The sequence below is a fragment of the Ooceraea biroi genome, chromosome 4 (assembly GCF_003672135.1).
Source record: "Ooceraea biroi isolate clonal line C1 chromosome 4, Obir_v5.4, whole genome shotgun sequence".
Lineage (NCBI taxonomy): Eukaryota > Metazoa > Arthropoda > Insecta > Hymenoptera > Formicidae > Ooceraea > Ooceraea biroi.
In genome coordinates, this window is record NC_039509.1 from 500,345 (window position 1) to 519,851 (window position 19,507).

The 19,507-nt window shown below is 45.4% G+C and overlaps 1 protein-coding gene and 1 long non-coding RNA gene across 2 annotated transcripts in view; one reads left to right on the plus strand and one right to left on the minus strand.

Annotated features, from left to right (window-relative positions):
• Nucleotides 1-5,649: 5,649 nt before the first annotated feature.
• Nucleotides 5,650-14,241, minus strand: LOC105283582. The gene is made up of 2 exons (XM_011346446.2): nt 13,518-14,241; nt 5,650-9,021 (listed from the first exon to the last, which is right to left on the minus strand). The coding sequence occupies exons 1-2, from the start codon at nt 14,206-14,208 to the stop codon at nt 8,921-8,923; spliced, it is 792 nt and encodes a 263-aa protein (XP_011344748.1). The 5' UTR covers nt 14,209-14,241; the 3' UTR covers nt 5,650-8,920.
• Nucleotides 14,242-15,787: 1,546 nt separating this feature from the next.
• The window catches only part of LOC105283587, a 29,819-nt gene continuing 26,099 nt past the window's right edge, over nt 15,788-19,507 (plus strand). The window contains exons 1-3 of the long non-coding RNA XR_003406403.1: nt 15,788-16,689; nt 16,800-16,947; nt 17,784-17,932. This is a non-coding gene — a long non-coding RNA (uncharacterized LOC105283587). The remainder of the gene's footprint in view (nt 16,690-16,799; nt 16,948-17,783; nt 17,933-19,507) is intronic.

Consider the following 19,507-nt stretch of genomic DNA (forward strand, 5'->3'; position numbering starts at 1 on the left):
CGACCGATGATGAATCACCGCGGCCAACAACGACGTTGTTGCGCGCACGAGGGAGAGAAAGAGAGGAAGCTGGGGAGGAGGAAGATGGCCGGAAAGCGCAGAGAGGATCGCAGTGACGCGGTGCACGCGCATGCACGTGTGTAAGTGCAGCGTACGTGTGTATGAGCGTACGCTCGTGAAATGGTCGAGCTGCAACGAGAGATAGAGGAGGGAAAGAGGAAGACTGGGGAAGAAGGAGAGAGGAAAAAGAGAAAGAGACGGGAAAGAAGCAGGGAAAGAGAGAAAGCGAGGGAAGAAGAGGAGAAGCAGTGGGAGAGGGACGCGCAAGCATGGTGTTGACCGGGCTTTGAACCCTGGTCCCTCTGGAGTACTACGTCGTAGTACGGAGCTCGTTCGGATTAGTTGGTCCTCTGTCTTTTCTTCTTGCCTTGCTGCACTATGAACTGCCCGCCTCTCCTTTCCTGCATCCTCCGTTTCATATCGCGTCACCAATTTTTTTCCTCTCTCGTTCTCTCTTCGAGAAAACAACGAGGAAATTGATTAAAAATCAGGATTTATTAAATTAATCAAATTGTAAAATATTATCTCATCGTTTGATCAATTTTGATCAGTTTTGGATCCAGTCTATTAAGTTTGAAAACCACGTAATGCCTCTATCACGCATAAACGATTTCATATTACGTGTAGAAGAGAAGGTAGCCTTCTCTCTGCGATTGCAATTCTTCGATATGGTGTGATTCGGCTTCTTGCGAAATTTCCATTTGCTGAAAAATACAAATCTTCGTGTAGGCATAAACTTTTATAGCATGTGCGCAGCTGCGCTCGATCGCGGGAGCACCTTGTATTTCCTCTCATAAACTAGCTCCAGTATCATCCCGAGGAAGACGCATAATGCATCTGCGCCGAGTCTTTCCCGACGATCTCCCGCAGCCTCCGGCGCGATCATTCGCTCGAGCGAGTCGAGTACGTACCCTTCGCCTCCGTCCCGCCGCGCCGTTCGCTCCGCGTTCTCCCGCGGCGGGATAGATCATTCTCCCAGCGTGGAAAGGTACTTCCCCCTCACTTATCTATCGCGGGTACATTGAACCCCCTCTTCTCCCGCGGGCATCCGATGAAAGCGCAAAAAGTGCTTATCGCGCCGATCGGATGGGACTACCACGCTCGTTCGCTCGCTTGCTTGCTTGCTTGCTTGCTTGCTTGCTCGCTCGCTCGCTCGCTCATCCGTTGAAGCAATTTCTGCCGAGTCACGGGCGCACGTCGCGCGATGCACGCACCGCGATGCACCGCAGCACGGCTGTGTGTGCGTGTTTTGCAGCGGTTCGGTCCCAGGCTGGCTCCTCGTCTTCCGCGCATCTACGAGGAGAGAAGGAATGAAAACGAAGGGAAGACAGAGGAGAAGAAAGAGAGGGAGAAAGAGAGCTTGAACCGCAGCAACCAACTACCGCTCTTCTGCTCTTACCTTGAAGAGGCCGACGGTAGGGGATGGGATGCATCTCCCGTGAGCAGGCGTGACGGGGGGACGGTACGTGCAGGGGGGTACACGCGGACGGACAGCGGCAGGGAAGGTGGAGGACCGTTGCACTGACCGGGCTTTGAACCCGCTATGTAGTAAACAACAGGTACGTTGCACCCGTACCGCAATTTGTAAGAGCCCGAGAGCGTGAGGAACACTCCGTTTCTCCTTCTCACCCTTTCTCCCTTTCGATCTTTCTTTCTGCCTCTTTCTCTTTCTCTCTCTTTCTTTCCTCCGGGAAGTCGCGGTCCGAAAATAATGCCGAAAACAACTTGAAGTAACGGCCCGCGAAATCCTCCCAGCTCTCCACCCTCCCCACGTTTCCCGCGCCCCTTCGGTTTCTCGCTTCCTGCCGGATTCGGGCGAATCGAAAATGGGTCCAGATCGCCCGCCGGCGGCTCCCGGATGCGGAGAGTATTGCGGGATCGGTATCGCCGTGCGAAGTGAAGTTCATCGGGTTCTTCATGAGGTCCGGAAAGTCCACGCGCGCGCGTATATGTGTGTGTGTGTCGGAGACTCGCTGAATTAATATTTTCAGATCTGACTCTGACTTCAGCTCGCGGCTACTTCTTTCATTAGTATTCACGAAGTGGAAGTGGAACTGCTTCTTGTTTTGAAAAAAACAGTATTCCTCAGATCTTCATGATTGAAATTTAGATATCGATTTCCGTGAAATGTATAGTTTTGTCACAAGTTTTGTGACTCATTCGCTTTGATGTTTTTCCCGATGTCTCATAGCTTCTGTGCTCATCTACCAGGAAGCGGGCTATCGTTGCTAAACGCGGTCAAACGATATCTACGTGCGACCAGGACAGCAACTTCCGGTCTGTGAGACAATCGAACTTCGGTGATCATGGCTCTCTCTTTTGCGAGATGCGATAATAATATGAAGATATAATTTGAATTGAATCTTCTTTGACTGTTGCGAGACATGTAGTCAATAATGAAGGTAATAATTTTTCGAAATTCATTGAGCACCGCTTTTGAACATTTCGATGAGAGTCCTCTCTGTAGGTGTACGAAACTAGTTCGTGAAGAAACGCTGACATTACGTGCCAAACTAATCAAGGAACTCTGTCGGTCGTTTTATCATGACGACGCAGCGCTGATTTCGATACTGAGAATCCATAGCTTGTGGTTAATTACGTATCCACTAATTAATTTCGTAATTCAATACGTTTCACGATTAAATATCGTCAACTGTTTTAAAAATGTTTCGATCAACAGAAGATTCTGATAATCCAGCTGCAAGAACAAAGCCAGTTACCGACACATTTAGTTCGACCATTCACCACAGTAGGCGCGAATGTTGCTGAAAGACTTCATTTCCCCCCCTCCCTCTCTCTCTGTTTCGTTCACATAATGAGGAAGTTTATTGAATTAATAAAAAGCGAATAAATTTGAAGTACAAATGCGGACAAAAAAATTCATTTTAATTTCTAAAATTCTAAACTGTAATATCTGAAGCTTAGCTTACGATTTATTTTCGAATGTTTTCTCCGTTGAGCTCTTCAGAAGTACCAGTTTTATTCAGAAAATACAGATAATCTATTTATTAACTATTATCAATATAAGTAATCGACGTTGTATCTAAATGCGCATCATCTTGCCTTTCTCCCGTAAAATGCAACAAAATTACCAGTTGGAGCGCCTTTAAGGAAACCGGAAGATCCAAATTACCAGTCAAGGTTCTTTCGAGGACTTTCTAGACCTTAGCAACAGGCAATTGCAGACCAACAATTGCAGCTATGTTCGTTGGACATTGTTGCGATCTGGTTAGACATTTTCAAATCAGCAGGCAATCCGATGATGACTGTCGCTGCGTCATTTGAGCTTTCACCTCGTTTTAATCCCACGTTACACATTTCGCACAATAAATCGGAAGTCCCCTGCAAATGCTGCGTTTATCGAAGATGCGATTCGCTTCAGTGTGACGGACGCGGGTAAATTTAATGTGCTTGTATAATTTGTTTCGTTTCGAGCACGTAAGTCACTGGATGCGGTAATGACGAGTCATCATCGTGGCGACAAGTAAAAAGGATCACTCCGACCACCCATTTATTTCCCCAGGACGGGAGATGCAGCTGAGTGCACGCTGCAATTTCCGCACATTTTTGCGAATGCCCACTGTCGAACCAGTTTACGCATCGATTCCCGCAATGAAGATTCGGCAACGGAATTTCCATTTCCGGTAGAACCTAGCGATTTATAAGCGCGCGCGCGCATGCGTGTACTTATTACATCGATTTGGCGTGCATTTTATACAAATTTCTTACAACTATAATTTTAATGCGAAAAATTAAAAAATACTTTATTAAAATCTGGATAGGAAGAAATATAGTTTTGTACGATTTTTGGCAACGCATGCGGTATATTTCGCGATCTCGGTGCCAATTCTGACGATTGTATTCTCATTGAGAGAAAGTAAATTCAGAGAACCCGTCTGATTCATTCAAGAATCGATGGCGACACGCGAGCGTACCGTCTAAAAATATTGCCAGTGGGCCGAGGTGCGCCTAGCAACAGAGATTGCATAGAAGCATAACTACAGCGTGAACGAGCGTGTTTCTACGTCGCACCGCAACGAGGACACGGGATGCGAAAAGAAGAACCGCAGAGATAGATGCCGCGGTATCCTCAACCACAATTTCGACAATTAACCGTCTTCTGCATTGTCTCTCGACTCTCATTAAAATCTGGTTACATTGAAGTACTGACAATGAGCCTCGAATTCGTTTTTTTTTTTTTCGAGAAATTGCTTAAACTTCAAAATTTAAATTAAATTTACATAGCGGTCGTTCGCAATCCGCACAGGTCTCGATGGCATAATTTGGTATGCAAAAGATAAGTGATATCTTTTTCACGTCTACGAACGTCTAAAACGACAATATCCAAAATACCTGCAATTATTAGTTCAAACTGACTACGAAATCTGCGTGTCGACAAATTATTATTATTATTACCACGATGTTACTATCGAATATAATATAATAATATGTAGTACGATATTGAGCAATGTAACGATATAATAAACCGTCGAAAAATCGCGCGGCAATTCGCCGATTGACATGCAAATGGATCGTCCAATTAGGATGGCGCACGATGGTACCGCGGATATTTCGTATGCAACGTGTCGGAACTTTTCGCACCAACGACCTCCAGTCAGTTCGTGTTAATTTACTTGCAAATTCGGCGGCGCGCGTGGTGCAGCTTTACTTTGCTTGCACCTTACTATACGACGCTCATGCTTAGCGACCTCCGGACGTAGATAAACGGCCGTCCTTTCGTAAATGAAACGTGTTCGAACGTGCTAATTGCACCCATGACACGACTACAATATATCATCGTAATTGATGTAAACGGCGGACAGATAGCCTTCTTATTGTTCGACCTGCGAACCACTCGCGTCAAAAAGCCGCTCCGTGACGTTACGCAAATCGCTTCGAGTCACGTAAAAACGATTCTGCAAATATACTTAGCCCGAGAAATACGATAAACGGCGAACGATAGATGTAAAATTTCGCAACCGGCAGCCTTGGGCGCGAGAAAAGTGACGTGTCGCGTTAACGCACAATCCGTCATTTTTCACGGTTCATGTGATACCATGTTGTGTGTGGATCGGCGTTGTTAGCTCCGGACATCCCGCGCGCCTCGTCCGACGAATTCGACCGTTACAACCGCAAAATTGATCCCCGCCGGTGATTAAAGGGAAAGGGACGTGAAGGTGAAACAAAATCAGTTACCAGGGAAGCTTCGCGAGCACCTGTCCGGACTATCGGGAACAAGTTCTCTTATATACACTTCCAGTGCGAGTATCTTCAGCGTCATACCACGCAACTGCACCTGCCACGATTTTCCTTGATCGCCAGATTCGATGAATTTGTACGAATTTGCGGTGCAGCTGAGGTCGAACGCCATGCCCCTATTGATTTCCACAATTTTTCTGTCGCCAAAATCGAAATGTTCATTTCTGTTGGTTCTTAAAATGCTCGTAACAAGCAGTGGAAGTGAATTGAATGCAGCGAGTGTGTACATATACGCTAATCCGTAACAAAGAATGTAAGGACATTGTAATCTTTAAACGTTTTTGGATGTCAACGGAAAGGATGCGTCAACGGGAAAAAAAAATAAAAACCTTTTATAGATAATCTTTTTTTAATAAACAATAGGGACACAATTTTCACTTACGTTAGTTAGTTAGTTTTTTAGACTCTCTTATATATAGTTACTCTCTTACGGTTTATATAATTATACATAATATATATAATATATATTGTCGTTACACATACAAAATTTTATGTCGCCGAGTATCGAATGAAAATGAGGCATGATTCACTGGGTTCTTTCTTTGCTTCCTTCTTCTCTCATTTCATCTTACATTCTGCAAAACACACGCTCGCATACAGACACACATACACACATCACACGCACACGACGCATCTGGTACTACGAATTGTCGAATTTCATCCGTGATTTCCAATTGTCGCCAAAAATCGAACTAAAATTTCAATTTCAAATTGAAATAATCTTTAATCATACAACCTAATTATCATAGATAAGAAGTACACGCTAAGTTATTTTACTGAGATCATACTAATACATCACAGGGTTACATAGACGTAAGATTTTTCTATTTTTGCTACTTTTTTCCGAGTTTTCTCCACGGCAGGCACCATGCATCGCGACTTTCTCAGATCTCACGAGATTCCAAAATTTCTGGATCTTTTTTTCCGTTTTAATCCGGCAGTGGTACACGAGATCTTTTCGCCATTTTATTCAATTTGAATGTACAATTAAGGCAATGGAGAGAGCAATTGTTTCGTAGACACCGTGAGAGTGGAGAAATGAAACTAACCAGGTTCACCACTACGAAGTATCCTCGCCCATTTTTAGTGATGAAAGCTCATCATATCCTTACAACCGTACAATCGTACCACTGGCGAATTAAATACGCTTTTTTTTCAACGATTGTGCTGCATCGAAATCACGAGGTGCCAGATCTGTCACGAACACGCGATTCGCACGAGCAAACTCAATGATCGTCCAACTAATTCAGTTGTCGCAGAAACTTTATGAAATTTTTCTTTCACACAGAGAAAAATTTTGATATATCTTCAAGCTCTTGATTTCCATCTTTTGATGCAAATCTCTTTCTTATGCTCGATGTTACTAGCAAGCTTGAAAAAATAGCTTGTAACCACCAGTCGTATTTTTGGATTATAATCTCAAAAAGGAAAAATATCAGAGGGAGCAAGTTATGATGGGGTATTTTACGAGGACCACTTCTCAACGAGGTATTAATAAACAGAAAGACATGTATGATAAACAGCTACCATTATAAAACTCGATTAAAAATATACAATTAGATAATATTACGCTAATATTACGCTTTATCGATTTATTCTCGCGACGAAGCAAACACTCGCTTCACAATTTGCACTGAAATCGTCCTGCAAAACGCTCAATTCGCTTAGTCTCGATAGAAAGTCCGTCATAGGAAATCGTTCTCTTTCGTAATCGACGATTACGAAAATGCAACTTCTCTAAAATTAGCAACATAAAATTTTATTTTTGTTATATGTAGTTTTTTTAATTTATATACTATCATGAAAGAAACATTTATTTCTTTGAGGTAGTATATACACATACTGTTGTATTAGGATGACTAACAAAAAGTTAATGCCAATGTAATTAATTTAGCATTCTTGTTGGAGATATCGTCGGGATTTGCAAATGTTTTTTTGTTACCGCAATGTTCAAGGTTTTAAGATTAGAGGAAGTTAAATTCTAAAAAGGTTATTATTTAGTCTGTGTTTAATGAAACTTAATTGTTCAGTCATAAATTTTTATATAGATTATTACGTAATTTTATTCGAATCAAATTATAAAACAATGGATAATTGTTTAAATCAGTTTTCAAGTAAATATCGGAACAATTTATTCGGAAAACATAAGACTTTCAATATTTCCTTCAAGAAAGTTCGGAATCTGGATTCGTACGGTAAAAAAGGGAATAATATGAAAAAGTAGATCAAAGTACGTTTTCTCCGTAAAAGTTGCAGACTTTACGACAATCACGTGTCTCTCACACTATTATCTGCCGGAAACAAACGCGATATGAGATGAAGAAGGGAAAAGGAGAAAGGATATGATGGACTTCTTTTTTTCAAAGGTAAAGAAGAAAAAATCGCGGGATGATTTGGCATCGGCTGTACTTTCTTAAAATCGTACAGGAGATCAATGCTTAAACTTGGGTAACAAACTACAGCTAGATCATCTCTTCTTCCTTGAAGCTGGTCGTATCGGATGGCCACGAAATCGCAACTGTTCTTTCGCGTAAACATTTTCGTAAAACACCGAGTTCCAAACATGAATCTGCGAAATTTTACAATTTTCAAAATTCGAGGCAACTTTGATATCGCGCGCGTTTCAAGGATGCGATGTCGAAACTGGCGCAATATTTATTAGAAAGACTCGATAAAAATTTTAAAACCTCCACGAATAATCGAGCAAGGAAGACTCTCGTCGCCGAGTACTCGGGGAGACTTGAACGTTGCAGTCGCGAGTCCCAAAAATCCGACCAGCTCAAGCATCTCTTCCCGACTAAATCCAATGAATACGCGCGATATACTCTGATCTATAACTTAGAATCTAATTATTTAATCCCTATGAATAGCCTAAACTTACGCGTGTATTTCGTATAGCTCTCTTCCCTTCTTTCCTATCTCTCTTTCTAATAACGTGTTTGTGTAACGACATGATTTAAACATTTTTCTATGAATGCTCCATGAAACAAACAAAGAATATATTACATTAATTAATTTGGACACAAGTCATTATTTTATCTACAATCTAATTTTTATATATATATATATTCTCCTTATAGTCTTACTTATTCTGTCTATCCTAATACAAAAGACGTGACATGTATCATAAAAAAATAGCGACGAGAGTGTCGTACCTTCTCTTCCTCCGCGAAGCATCTTTCCTCTCGCCCTCTTTCTATCTCATCGGTCTCCCTCGCGTCTCGCGTCTTTTCTCGGTTATTGCTATTATTGCCGCTCGCAATCTTCACGATATTGCAGAGCGGTATCACGAACGAAGATATACGTGATGGAGAACGACGCAACTTCCTTCATCTTTCCCATTTTTTTTTTCATTTTTTTTCTTTTTCAATTCATCTGTCTCGATCTGTTTCGCCTGCGCTCGTGGAGGATAAAACTATGTGAATGGCACAGCCAACGCGGACCTCGCGCCTTCCGTCTCGGAGTCCTAGGCCCTCTTCTCTCTTCCCGGCGGTTGCTGCTCTTGACGGTACAGTTTCCCACTTCCGGTACTATCTCATATCGTGCACGAACGAGGTGGAAGAAGACGGCGAGGCCGTCTTGAACAAGAAAGCTGAAGGCTTTAGCTGCGTATTTGACCCGCGTTGCGGGCGATCTTCTCCGGCGGCTCTATCATGCTCTTTGTGGTGCCGTTCAACCCACGTTTACGACTCTTCATGTAGTCTGGAACAGACAATGGGAAAAATACGTCTTTACATAAATCGATGTGACAAGCTCGTTGAAGAGATAGCTAAAAATAGAATGTTAAATCAATCATGAAAAAAAATTCACCACTAATATCAGATCAATTCTCTGCAGCGCGCATGACATTTTAGTCGCACGTAGTGTCAAGAAAATTATTGTTGCAATAAATAATAAAAGAATTAATTTACAATAAATTCGTAATTGAAATAATCTTGTCATGAAGCGTTATCATGCATGTAATTAATAATGTGATTAATGCATAATTTATTGTGATACGATTATTTTTACCAGTACATATTGCACGCAGAATGAGTTAGTGTACTCCGAAAGGCATCTGGCGAATAACGCGAGCACATACAGCGCGACTTATCTTCGATTCCGATTTTTTATAATCGCATGCAATGCCACACTTGACCTCATGCACAATCCGGCTTACTAACGACCGTATGCATGCGAAATCTTTCCTCCGATAACCTTGGGAATATAATATCGACGCACCATACTCGCTAATTATATCAGCGGAAGATAAGAATGCGAGGTCGCGATTTTATGTTATTTTTATTACTCCTTCGAAGGCAGTTGCAATTGCCGAACAGACAAATATTTTCGTTAATCGCGGCACGGAGCAATAAATTACGTTCGTGCATAGAAAATGTTTCGGGGACGATCGGGTGCTTAAAAGATTAATAGATATTTAATTTAAATCTGCAGAATATAAAATTTCACAATTTATACAAAATTATGTAGAAATTCGTATGGATCGTGTATGAAATAAAATAAACGAAAATATGACTTCGTTGAAGCCAGCTTGCTGATCGTGACTCATAAATCGACGCGCTAATCGAACCCCAAAGGCACAAAGGTACCCCCGAACCCCTTTGTAATACCATTTGGCGAAGTTTCCACGAATGAAATTGGGCGCATCTGTCCAATTTTCTAGTCCACCCCTCTCTGTTTTCGTGGGGTCGTTTGCTAAGCCACGTGGCAAAAATTACGAAAATCACACGAACATCTACGTTTTACCCCTATTTTTCCCTTATCGCAAAATCATTCATCGTTTATATGCTACTATCTGCAATATACTTCATTTTTAGTGCATCATACGTGTAGTTTCATCGCGTTCTTTTTGAAAGAACTTTTAGAGAGGGAGAGAAACCTTCTAATTAATAAATAAATTTGGAAAACGCGTTGAATTTTTTACGATTCAGAACTCCCAAAATATGGCCAAATCGACTACCAACGGCCAACGAAAGATTTATCAAAGATATTCTTTCGCACGATGCTTCACCCCTAATTTAAATACTCGGGGCGAGACATGCGGGTGCAGATCCTGATTTTAAATGCCGACCCCTTCAACCGACAACGATTCGTCTGCCGCCCCTGGGGTTCGCAGGGAGACAGGGGCGCGCGATTGCGTGCACAGCTGATGCCCCCACACGTGCAACACTCGACGAACACGCGTCACGCGGGGCATAAAGAACCCGATGCGGGGGTCGCAGCAGAGGAAAGGCATGGGGGTGCACTCGGGGGCCAGCAACCCCATATGGATTACAACAGCTGACCGCGCGGCTCATTAATAAAGTACGTTAGGAATATCGTTCGGCGCCCCCATAACAGTACCCGTAAAGCAAAGTACGTTACACTCGTTACTTCCCCGAGTGGAGAAGGTACAAAAAAGAAGGGTGGGAGAATTGAGCACAGTACAGATAGGAAACTCGATTGGTTTCCCATCCACTCCGCACGTGCGTACAGGGTGTCCCGGAAGTCGCGCACTTCCTTTCGGATAGATAGCAAAAGACGAATCAAGAAAATTGGCGATTGCTTAAACAACAGAAATATTCGCATAAAGAGCTGATTTGTTACTAATTCGGACGAGTTTGGATTCAAATCAAGCTTCACCGACTTTAGATCGATGTTTCATAGAATATCTTTCATAGAAAAAGAAAAGATAAAATAAAACTTGCTCTCGCGTTGCGTTACGGGTGCAACCAGCGAACGACCGCACGTTCTTCTACTTGCAGCAAGTCATGCAGTTTCGTTTTCCACGCGTAGCAGTAAAAATATAAACAAAGGCGTCGCGTGCTACGGCGAATCGTGAAACGTGTTTACACGGGTATACATGCGTGCGCGACATATGACGAGTCACGTCCCGAAATAGTCGCGTCGCGTGGGTAGTGCGTATGGCGACGACCAACAAATAGGAGAGGGGAAAAAAAAGAAAAGAAAAGGAAGAACTAAGCCACGGATTTATAACGTCGACAAGATGGCTGTTGCAACGCGCACGAACGCGAAAACGAGAGACGTCGTCGTCGAGACGATGCTTTGAAAGCACGAAACACGACTCTCATCAATAATTCAGGACGGCTATAAAGTTTTCTATTCACGTGCGCGTCGTCGACGCCGTTATTACGTTTAATAAAGTGATAAAGCTTCAAGGGGACGAACACAGTAATTACACGTAGCAATTACGCACGGCAAGTAATACAATCAGCAATTGCATATATCTGTCGCCGCTCTGCTCTTCCTCTTTTACCAAGACGGCCGGCATCGATGCTTATCTCTTAATTACATTATGTCACTCGACTGACTCAATCTCCTCTCACCTTCGCACAGCCGATTAATCGTTATCGTACAAATTTCCAAACAAAACGCGACGATTAAGTCGAATTCTGCATTACGAATCATTGTTGATACACATCGGGCCGCGCACGAATACAAAGCAAGACATACGAGGCAGACTGATAATTTCTGCGCGCGAAAATAGATAAACACGGTGCAGGAGTGCAACTTCTCTTTTTTTCTCTTCCCCCTTCGAGCAGACTTCCTCGCAAATATTATTGCAGGTGGATCCCTTTATCGCGTCTCTCTCGATAAATCGTCAGGCGAGTGTTTTGTAAGCTACACGCGAGACGAACGTGGATGCATAAAAATTTCCAGCTCGCAGCTCGCGCTAAACTCGGCTGGATCGCAAGATTAGGCTTTGGACCACTGTTAACGTAAACACATTTCGTGCAATGCAATATTATTATTGTATCACCGTCTGTGCGGCACGGATCAACGAGCGATTTCGCTTATCGAGTTGAGGAATATTTGCGGACTGAGGGAAAAAAAAAAGAAGAAAGTGTTTATTGGCAATGGCTCTTTTTGACTCTTTATCACGGTGCGTGATAATGCAGTTTCAATAATCCGCGTCTCGTCTCCTATCAATAAAATAAATTTCTCGTTGGTGCGCGTCACCGAAGGGGGCAAGAAATCATCATATACGCGCCACACAGAGCCACTTACATTCTCAGCATTATATTCGCGTGAAAGTGGCCAGTAGAAAGCGGCGCGTCGATAACATTTCGAAATATGCGGGCGGCAGCTTGCAAAACGCAATTCCTACTATCACGTGCTTACGTAATCGTACGCAAATTGCGGCGACCGTCCGGCAGACGTATTGGATTGACCTAGGCTATGCGCTTCCTGCATAAATACATCGGGCAAATTAACCGCGATAAACCGCGCGACGACTCAAGTCGTCGGTCTTTCAGCGTGGAATCATTATCGTGCAATCGTGTGACACGTTACGACTGAAAAATATCGTCCCTGCCGGAAGCAATTACGCGACTATTTACATTTTTGTGAAATAAGCTACTTTCGTAATGCTGCTCGGTGATACGGTAATTTCCGTGATACGCGATTGTCTTTATTATCATGACCGTCAGAAATCCTAGGGATCCCGAGCTACTTTTATCGAGCAATTTAGATTCTCGTTAATTGGTGGACGAGGCAATCTTCTCTCGAACGCGATTCTCGTACGAGAAAACTGATAAAATAATCTGGCACGATTTTTTACGTTACGATTGAAATAACTTCCATATTTATATCGCGCACGTGTTAAGGTCCAACGCGAGAACAATGCAAATCGCTGATTGGCCAATCGCCCGGCGGATACGCGCCTCTCGTGCATATGCAAGGCAGGTGTAAACAAACTTAGCCGACGACTAACTTCCACGCGGTAGATACGCGCGATGAGTTACGAGCAGATTAGAGGCGCGAAAAACGACACGCCGTGCGATCAGGTGGAACGTGTCGCGCCGTTTTTCGCCGCGACACGCGTGATTCTTTTATAATCTCTATCTCCAATCGGCGATAGCCGATAACGGCAGTCACGAAGTTTCATACACGGCGCGTGCGAGCGAGCAAACAATCCCGAAAACAAACAGTGCTCAGTTACACTCATACAATCTGCAGAAAAACTCGATACAACGCTATCGGAAGTTCCGCCGCGATAGAATAGAAAAACCATAGTATCGAGATCGCGACAAGGAAGAGTTGTAAGGGTACCGCAAACATTGCGTATTCCCGGAAGTCGCCTTCAAAACCAGATGCCATTATCGGAAACCGAGCAGACTTACAACTAAATATTTATAAATCAAGTACTTATTTATAAAAACAAGTACGAGAAACCAAGTAGCGAAAGAAGCGCTCACCAGTGATGGCAGACTGTTTCCTCGCAGCAGGGGGTAGAACGGGGGTGGTGGGCTCCATCGCACACCTCTTCCTCTTGGCGTTTGTGGCCGAGACCTGGCTCGCTGGTGTCATGGCGTTACCAATCTCGGGCACCCTGTGCTCCTGCGGTGGCGTTCTCTCGGCCGTCGGCGTGGCGCCCGTCGTTTCCATTTGCTCGACGATTCGCGTGGCCGCCGCGGTGGCCATCATCGTCGCCAGCGACGTCGTTATCATTGTCGTCGCGGTTATCGTTTTCGACGATGTCGCAGCGACGGCCGTTGTTGCCGTCGTCGTTGTCGACGGGTCGTCGTGACGCGGAAGCTTGCGCGGCGTTCCGGGCGCGTGTTCCCTCAGGTAGGGCATGCCACGGAGGGCGTAGGGCTCCGGCACGACGTCTAACTCGGTCACCAGCTCCCATTCGTAGCGCGAGTTCGCGCGCGGTATCTCCTTGTGAAAGTCGAAGCCCCAACGCTCGGCGTCGATCCGCGATTGGGCGCGCAGCTCGCGCTCCGCGAGTGCCCGCGCCGCCGCGTGGTCCACGGGCCCAAAGAGATCGCGCCGCACGCGTGCGAGTGCGGCCCTGCTCGGGACCGCACGTCCGCCTCCCCCACCGCTGCCTAGGTTCCTGCTTATTTCCGTCATCATCGCCGGGTTCAGCACTCGTGCGCTCATATTTCGTCGCGCTCTATCGCCGCCGCGCTCCACTACGGCAAACGCTCCGTTCCTCTCGCGCGCGCGCACGCACAAACGCGGAAACAAACGGTACAAGAGCCAGGAGCGTAGAATTGATAAAAATGCGTACACTGTCTTTTCTTATTTTCTGCTTTTTTGTCTGTCTCTCTTTCTCTCAATGCTCGTCTCTTTCAGTCTCTCTCACCGCACATTATCGAGAACTCGCGACACGCGCCACGAGATAAGAGATAGTTTCTCCTAGCATTGGCCGTGACGTGAGATGATGATTCCTTCCAAGAATTGCGTTCCCGCCGCCTCCGTCGTCGTCGCGGAACGTTGAAATAATCGCGGCTGAATGCGGGATGTGGCAACGCCGCGATCCGTGGCGCGACCCACCGAATTTCGAATAATGGCCGCGCTGCTGCTGAGCGTCGGCCGAGGATCCTCTTCGCTTCACTGAAATCCGCGTGCTTGCTGACGCGAACACCGCGCAACAGCGCGCCTCGATGACGGTGCTCGTCGATGAGATCAACGAGGGTGCTCGATTCGATTTCCGCCGCAGAAAGCTGGGATATCATAGGGCAACGCGTGTACGGCCGCGCTTGGCAACACGGCGGGCAACGAGCGGTTACTATGTGCCAGACAGAGATAGCGGCGGCGAAAACAAACCTCCCCTCGATCACCCGCGGTTCCGTTGCACCTCACAGACTGTCCGTCAAGGTCACGCGGTGACGCTCGCAAAGGCGCGAAAAATACACGCGCGTGCGATCACTGTATCGATGTGCTGCCTCGATCAATGGTGCTGTCTCTTTCTATCGTCTCTCTCTCCCTCTTCGCAGCACGACGATTCTCTCGGCGTAGCCTCCGGGGAATGACAATCCGGCAACGTCGCGTGACCGCACTTGCGCGTGAGTATCCGAGCGACGGCGAGAGAATGTGTTACGACGTATCCCGCGCGAATTTCGTGGTCCACTGTCCGGATAGTTTCGTGACGCGAGTCGATCTCGCGCTCACATTGTCCTCTCTTCTGTCGTTTTACGTGTCACATCCATGCACGGCGGACACTGACACGCACACTCGAGACGCGATAACACCGTCCGTCGTCTCGACGCGAGAAAATTCCATAGAAAAACGCTATTGCACACGGCCCGCAGCCAATATGCCGATTCGCGGTGGGGGATATCACCGAGCGTCTTTGACACCGCGTAAATAAGCGCGAGGCTACGCGCGCCTCGCGTTTCCCGCCAAACACGCGACTTGTCAGGACACGCGCGTGGGCCCACGGAGATTGGAAGAACGTGCGGGCACGATTGCGCAGTTACGTGACGCCGAATACGGGGAATGCGTGCGTGATCCGCAACACGCCGGGTTGTGCGGAGGCACGTACTAACCACGAAAAGCGCTCTCTAGCGACTGATACACGCTTCTCGTGTTGCGAGCGACCAAGCCTCTCTCGCGCTCGGCACTTTCCGCCGCCGCTCGGCCGCGCGCCTCGGCTCGTCATTCGTCCCTCGCCTCCGCCGCCGCTAGGCCAATCACGCGACGAGCAGAGGAACGAAATAACCGCCATTCGCTACGTATAGTCCCCTCGACACGACTGCGAGCGCACGGCGAGACTCGGCGGATCCGTGTGTGCGGAAACTTGTACAGTTATCGGCCCCTACTGCGGAACACGGTCCAAGTAGAACTTTGATCGCATCCTTTGGCCGTTCTTTGATATTCTAGGTTCCAGTTGCGGTGGATGATGAGACGTCTCGATAGAGATTGATCTCGAAATGAAACCGTGGAAATTATTCTGAGAAATAAATGTTTAGCTCGTAGATTTGTTCCTAAGAGAAAGTACAGTCTATTATATTGAGATTTATTTCTGTGAAATTCTCTGTCTTTCGCTGAATTGCTCAGTCTTGTCAGTTTGCCAATTTTCTGAATGTTCCAGTAATGGAATCCTCGTTTACGCTTCTATTATTGACGTTTATTCCGCGTTTTCGTAATTAACGCACAGAGAGCCGCAATCGAAAACGTCGTCGGATGCTTCAAATTAATTTAATTATGGCCTTAATTCGTCCCTTTAATTGTCCTTTACGCACTCAAGCTCGCGGATGGCAACCGCGAAAGGAGAATGACGCGTCGCGTCCCTCTCGGTTAACGGCGCGAGGCGCGGTGGGGGACGGGAAATAAATAGGTCCAGTCTCTCCAAAACAACGTGCGTAATCTTATCGCGCGCGTATATTCCGTGGATTTTCATGTTTGCACGGCGCGTTACGCACGTTGAACTTATTTGCATACCGTTCGGATTATCGCTGACGTTTTATATGGCACGATAAATATACACGCTACGTGTAGTCCGAGCGTAGAAATGAGATTTCTCCTCTCAGTTTTTTTACATTTTCGATTCGACATAACGGGAAGTACGAAAGGAACTTCCGCTCGAAGTTTATTTGAAGAAGAAGAGAATCATGATCTGAAATATACAGCAAGCATGTAAGTATATTCAAGTCGATCCATCATATTTATATGACGTGAAGTGAGTCGATTTAGTTATTAACGCCGGAATTGATCTCGATCGGTCTAATAATTCCTAATATTTTAAGTTGCCAACGCGTTGACCTTAGAGACTCGAGAGCTGTGAATCTAAAATCGATTTGATGTTCAACGCGTTCGAGTACGCGGCAGTAAATGCATTGACCGACTTTCCGAGGTGACCCTGAATTGCCAAGACCAATCTGGAAGGGAAGACATGTAAGTTTTAATTCATCAAATCGTCCCTGAAGATTCCCGTTTTGCGCAACTGATCGAATCGATGCGCCATGCTGCGAGTCCGTGCGCAAAACCGCAGCGCTCTGCGGCGATCGGGCGCGCGTCGCAGCGCCGAGTGCGACGACACAAAATCAACGGGACGAATCGAGACTTTTCATTGATAATTGTCCATTTACTCGGTTGTGCCTGTCTCTCGCGCGCGTCGCGCGCGCGAGGGGATCTACGGGAAATGGCACGGCGTGGCCGCCGCCGGCGCGCAACTCACGGCGAGCGAAGCGTAGATAAATGATCCCAGAGTCCAATTGGTGAGCGCGTTTGCCACGCGGCATTCGATCGCGTCGGTGTGCGTCGGTTGGTTCGCACGCCACCATGATGTGCCGCGAAGTATTCAAATACTTGAATACGCCAATCGGATCCGTTGGCTCTTTCCACGCGAAGTTCAGTACGATTGAACGCGACTAGAAATATCCGTCGAGTAATTGCTACTGATATTTATATATAATTATATGATAAAATATCTGTTGAGGAATCTCATCCTTGGCAGTGCTTCGAGAGCGCGATCTGTGAAATATAATTGCTTATACTGAAAATAAGGTAAATAATTTTTCTGTCTTATTTAAGAGCGTTATTGATTATGTTAGTCGTGATTCTGAATGGAAAAGACTGTAGTATGTAGAAAGCAATTCGATGCCGGTGCTCTGGGAAATAAAAGTCCCACGCAGCATCCAGGAAGTGGTGAGAGGTGGCACCGGATGCATCTCAATAAGCAGAGACGGGCGAACGAGTTCCTGTAAAACAATTCTTTTTGCGTTTCGCAGAGCGACCACCGTCCCTCATTCATTGTCCACCGCAGGAGTGCATTTCAGTGAGGTGTCTGGTTGCACAGGTTGCGCTTTGTGATCCACAATAAAGAGAAGAGCCTACTATCTACTTCCTGCGATATTTATTACCGAAGCACCGTCGACAGGTACTGGCAAATTTATGTCAAATAATCGAACTTCTTTAGTCTAAGTAAGGACGCGATGCGAATAATTGAGTAACTGCTTTATTTCTTACGCTTTTATTGCTTTGTAATTTTTTTAAACAAGGAACACTTGTTGATACGATATTTAAAACCTTATCTTTGTATTATCGGTTGGCAAAATTAAGTCGTGTGTATATGCACGGCATATGTGGCAATTTTTGCACTTCTGCGATGAGCATTGCGCAAGTAACGAAACAAAAAAGCAAACATGATGACACGCCGCGCACGTATCTATAAGGCGGCAAGATTACTTTCAAAGGATGTTTACTCGCGGGCGAGACGCACGACCGGAAGATGCATGGCCGCATCTGCATCGCGTGTTTATCACCGAAAGAGTCACCTGTTTCATCTTTTCGCTATCAAAGCCAGGCTTACCCGAGGCCGCCGTATGTTATCTCATCGCGTGCTGGCAGCAATGGGGGACAAAGCTGCAGCCGCGATAAATCATCTTTATCGAGCTCAAGGCGATAGATCGAGATCGAGGTTGAGAATAGGTGTATTGTTTCATAGATGCAATGAGGAGACTTCTGAGTCACGTCGATATCTGGTGAAATAAATATTTGCGCCAGAGATAAATCGATCAATTTGCCAGCATATAAGTTCAAGTATTAAAACTACGAAAATTGGTGAGAAACGCGAGAAATATAAGATAAAAAGGTGTACAATTAATATAAATAATATAGATATACAATTACTCATTTAATCGTAAAAAATAGTCACGGAAATGGCCTGTGTTTGATTTTCCGCAGCTGCTTAAGGATATGATAACTCGAAAATACGCAAGCCTTTGAAGACGAGTTTCTTATTTCGATTATTTTATACGTCGAGACATTGTGATCCGTTCGTATTCGCGAAAGATTCTTTATCAGAAGGATCCTCAATGCTTTGATCAGAACAATATGTGTGGTGTACGTCGTGCGGCAGTGTCTTTGTCGTCGTCGCGATTGTGCTCACTTCCGTGGGAATTCGCGGAACGGAAGTGCAATTTCTGGCTGGTACCATCGTGACCAGCTTCCACGATGGAGCAGCGCGAAAAAAGCAATCCTTAAAGAAACGATGCCAGGTGCAACGCGCCCTCGCGCCTTCTCACGACGCATACACACCGGATTAACTCGACGATTTCGTGCGATAGTCGTGATATCCTCGAACGCCTCCTCTACAAACGATAGACGAAAATATGACGCAAAGTCGTTGACGCAATAGATGAGACAGTTTACGGTTACTAGATGCGTCATCGCGATGGTTGTGCGTTTTACGAGTCGTGAATCTCTTGACAAAGAAATGTTTTCAGTAATGATCCTACTATTATTGTTGATTGTTTTAAGTGTGTGATTCCAACATAAGAACGATGGCTTGCGACAAACCTCACAGAATACTCACACCCGTTGCAGGCAGATGTTTCATCTCATCGTAGTATAAATTAGGTCGCGCATACTTTAGGTATAATAAGTCGAAGTAAACACGTCGAGACGTGCACAAATGTTCTCTGTTCCTCGTCGTCCCGTTTGTGAAAGTGAG

Excerpts from the sequence above, each read along its gene's own strand:
- LOC105283582 (XM_011346446.2), bottom strand. The coding sequence starts at position 14,208 with ATGAGCGCACGAGTGCTGAACCCGGCGATGATGACGGAAATAAGCAGG. Across the intron at positions 9,022-13,517 it reads GAAACAGTCTGCCATCACTG|ACTACATGAAGAGTCGTAAA; the intron begins GTGAGCGCTTCT and ends TGTCTGTTCCAG.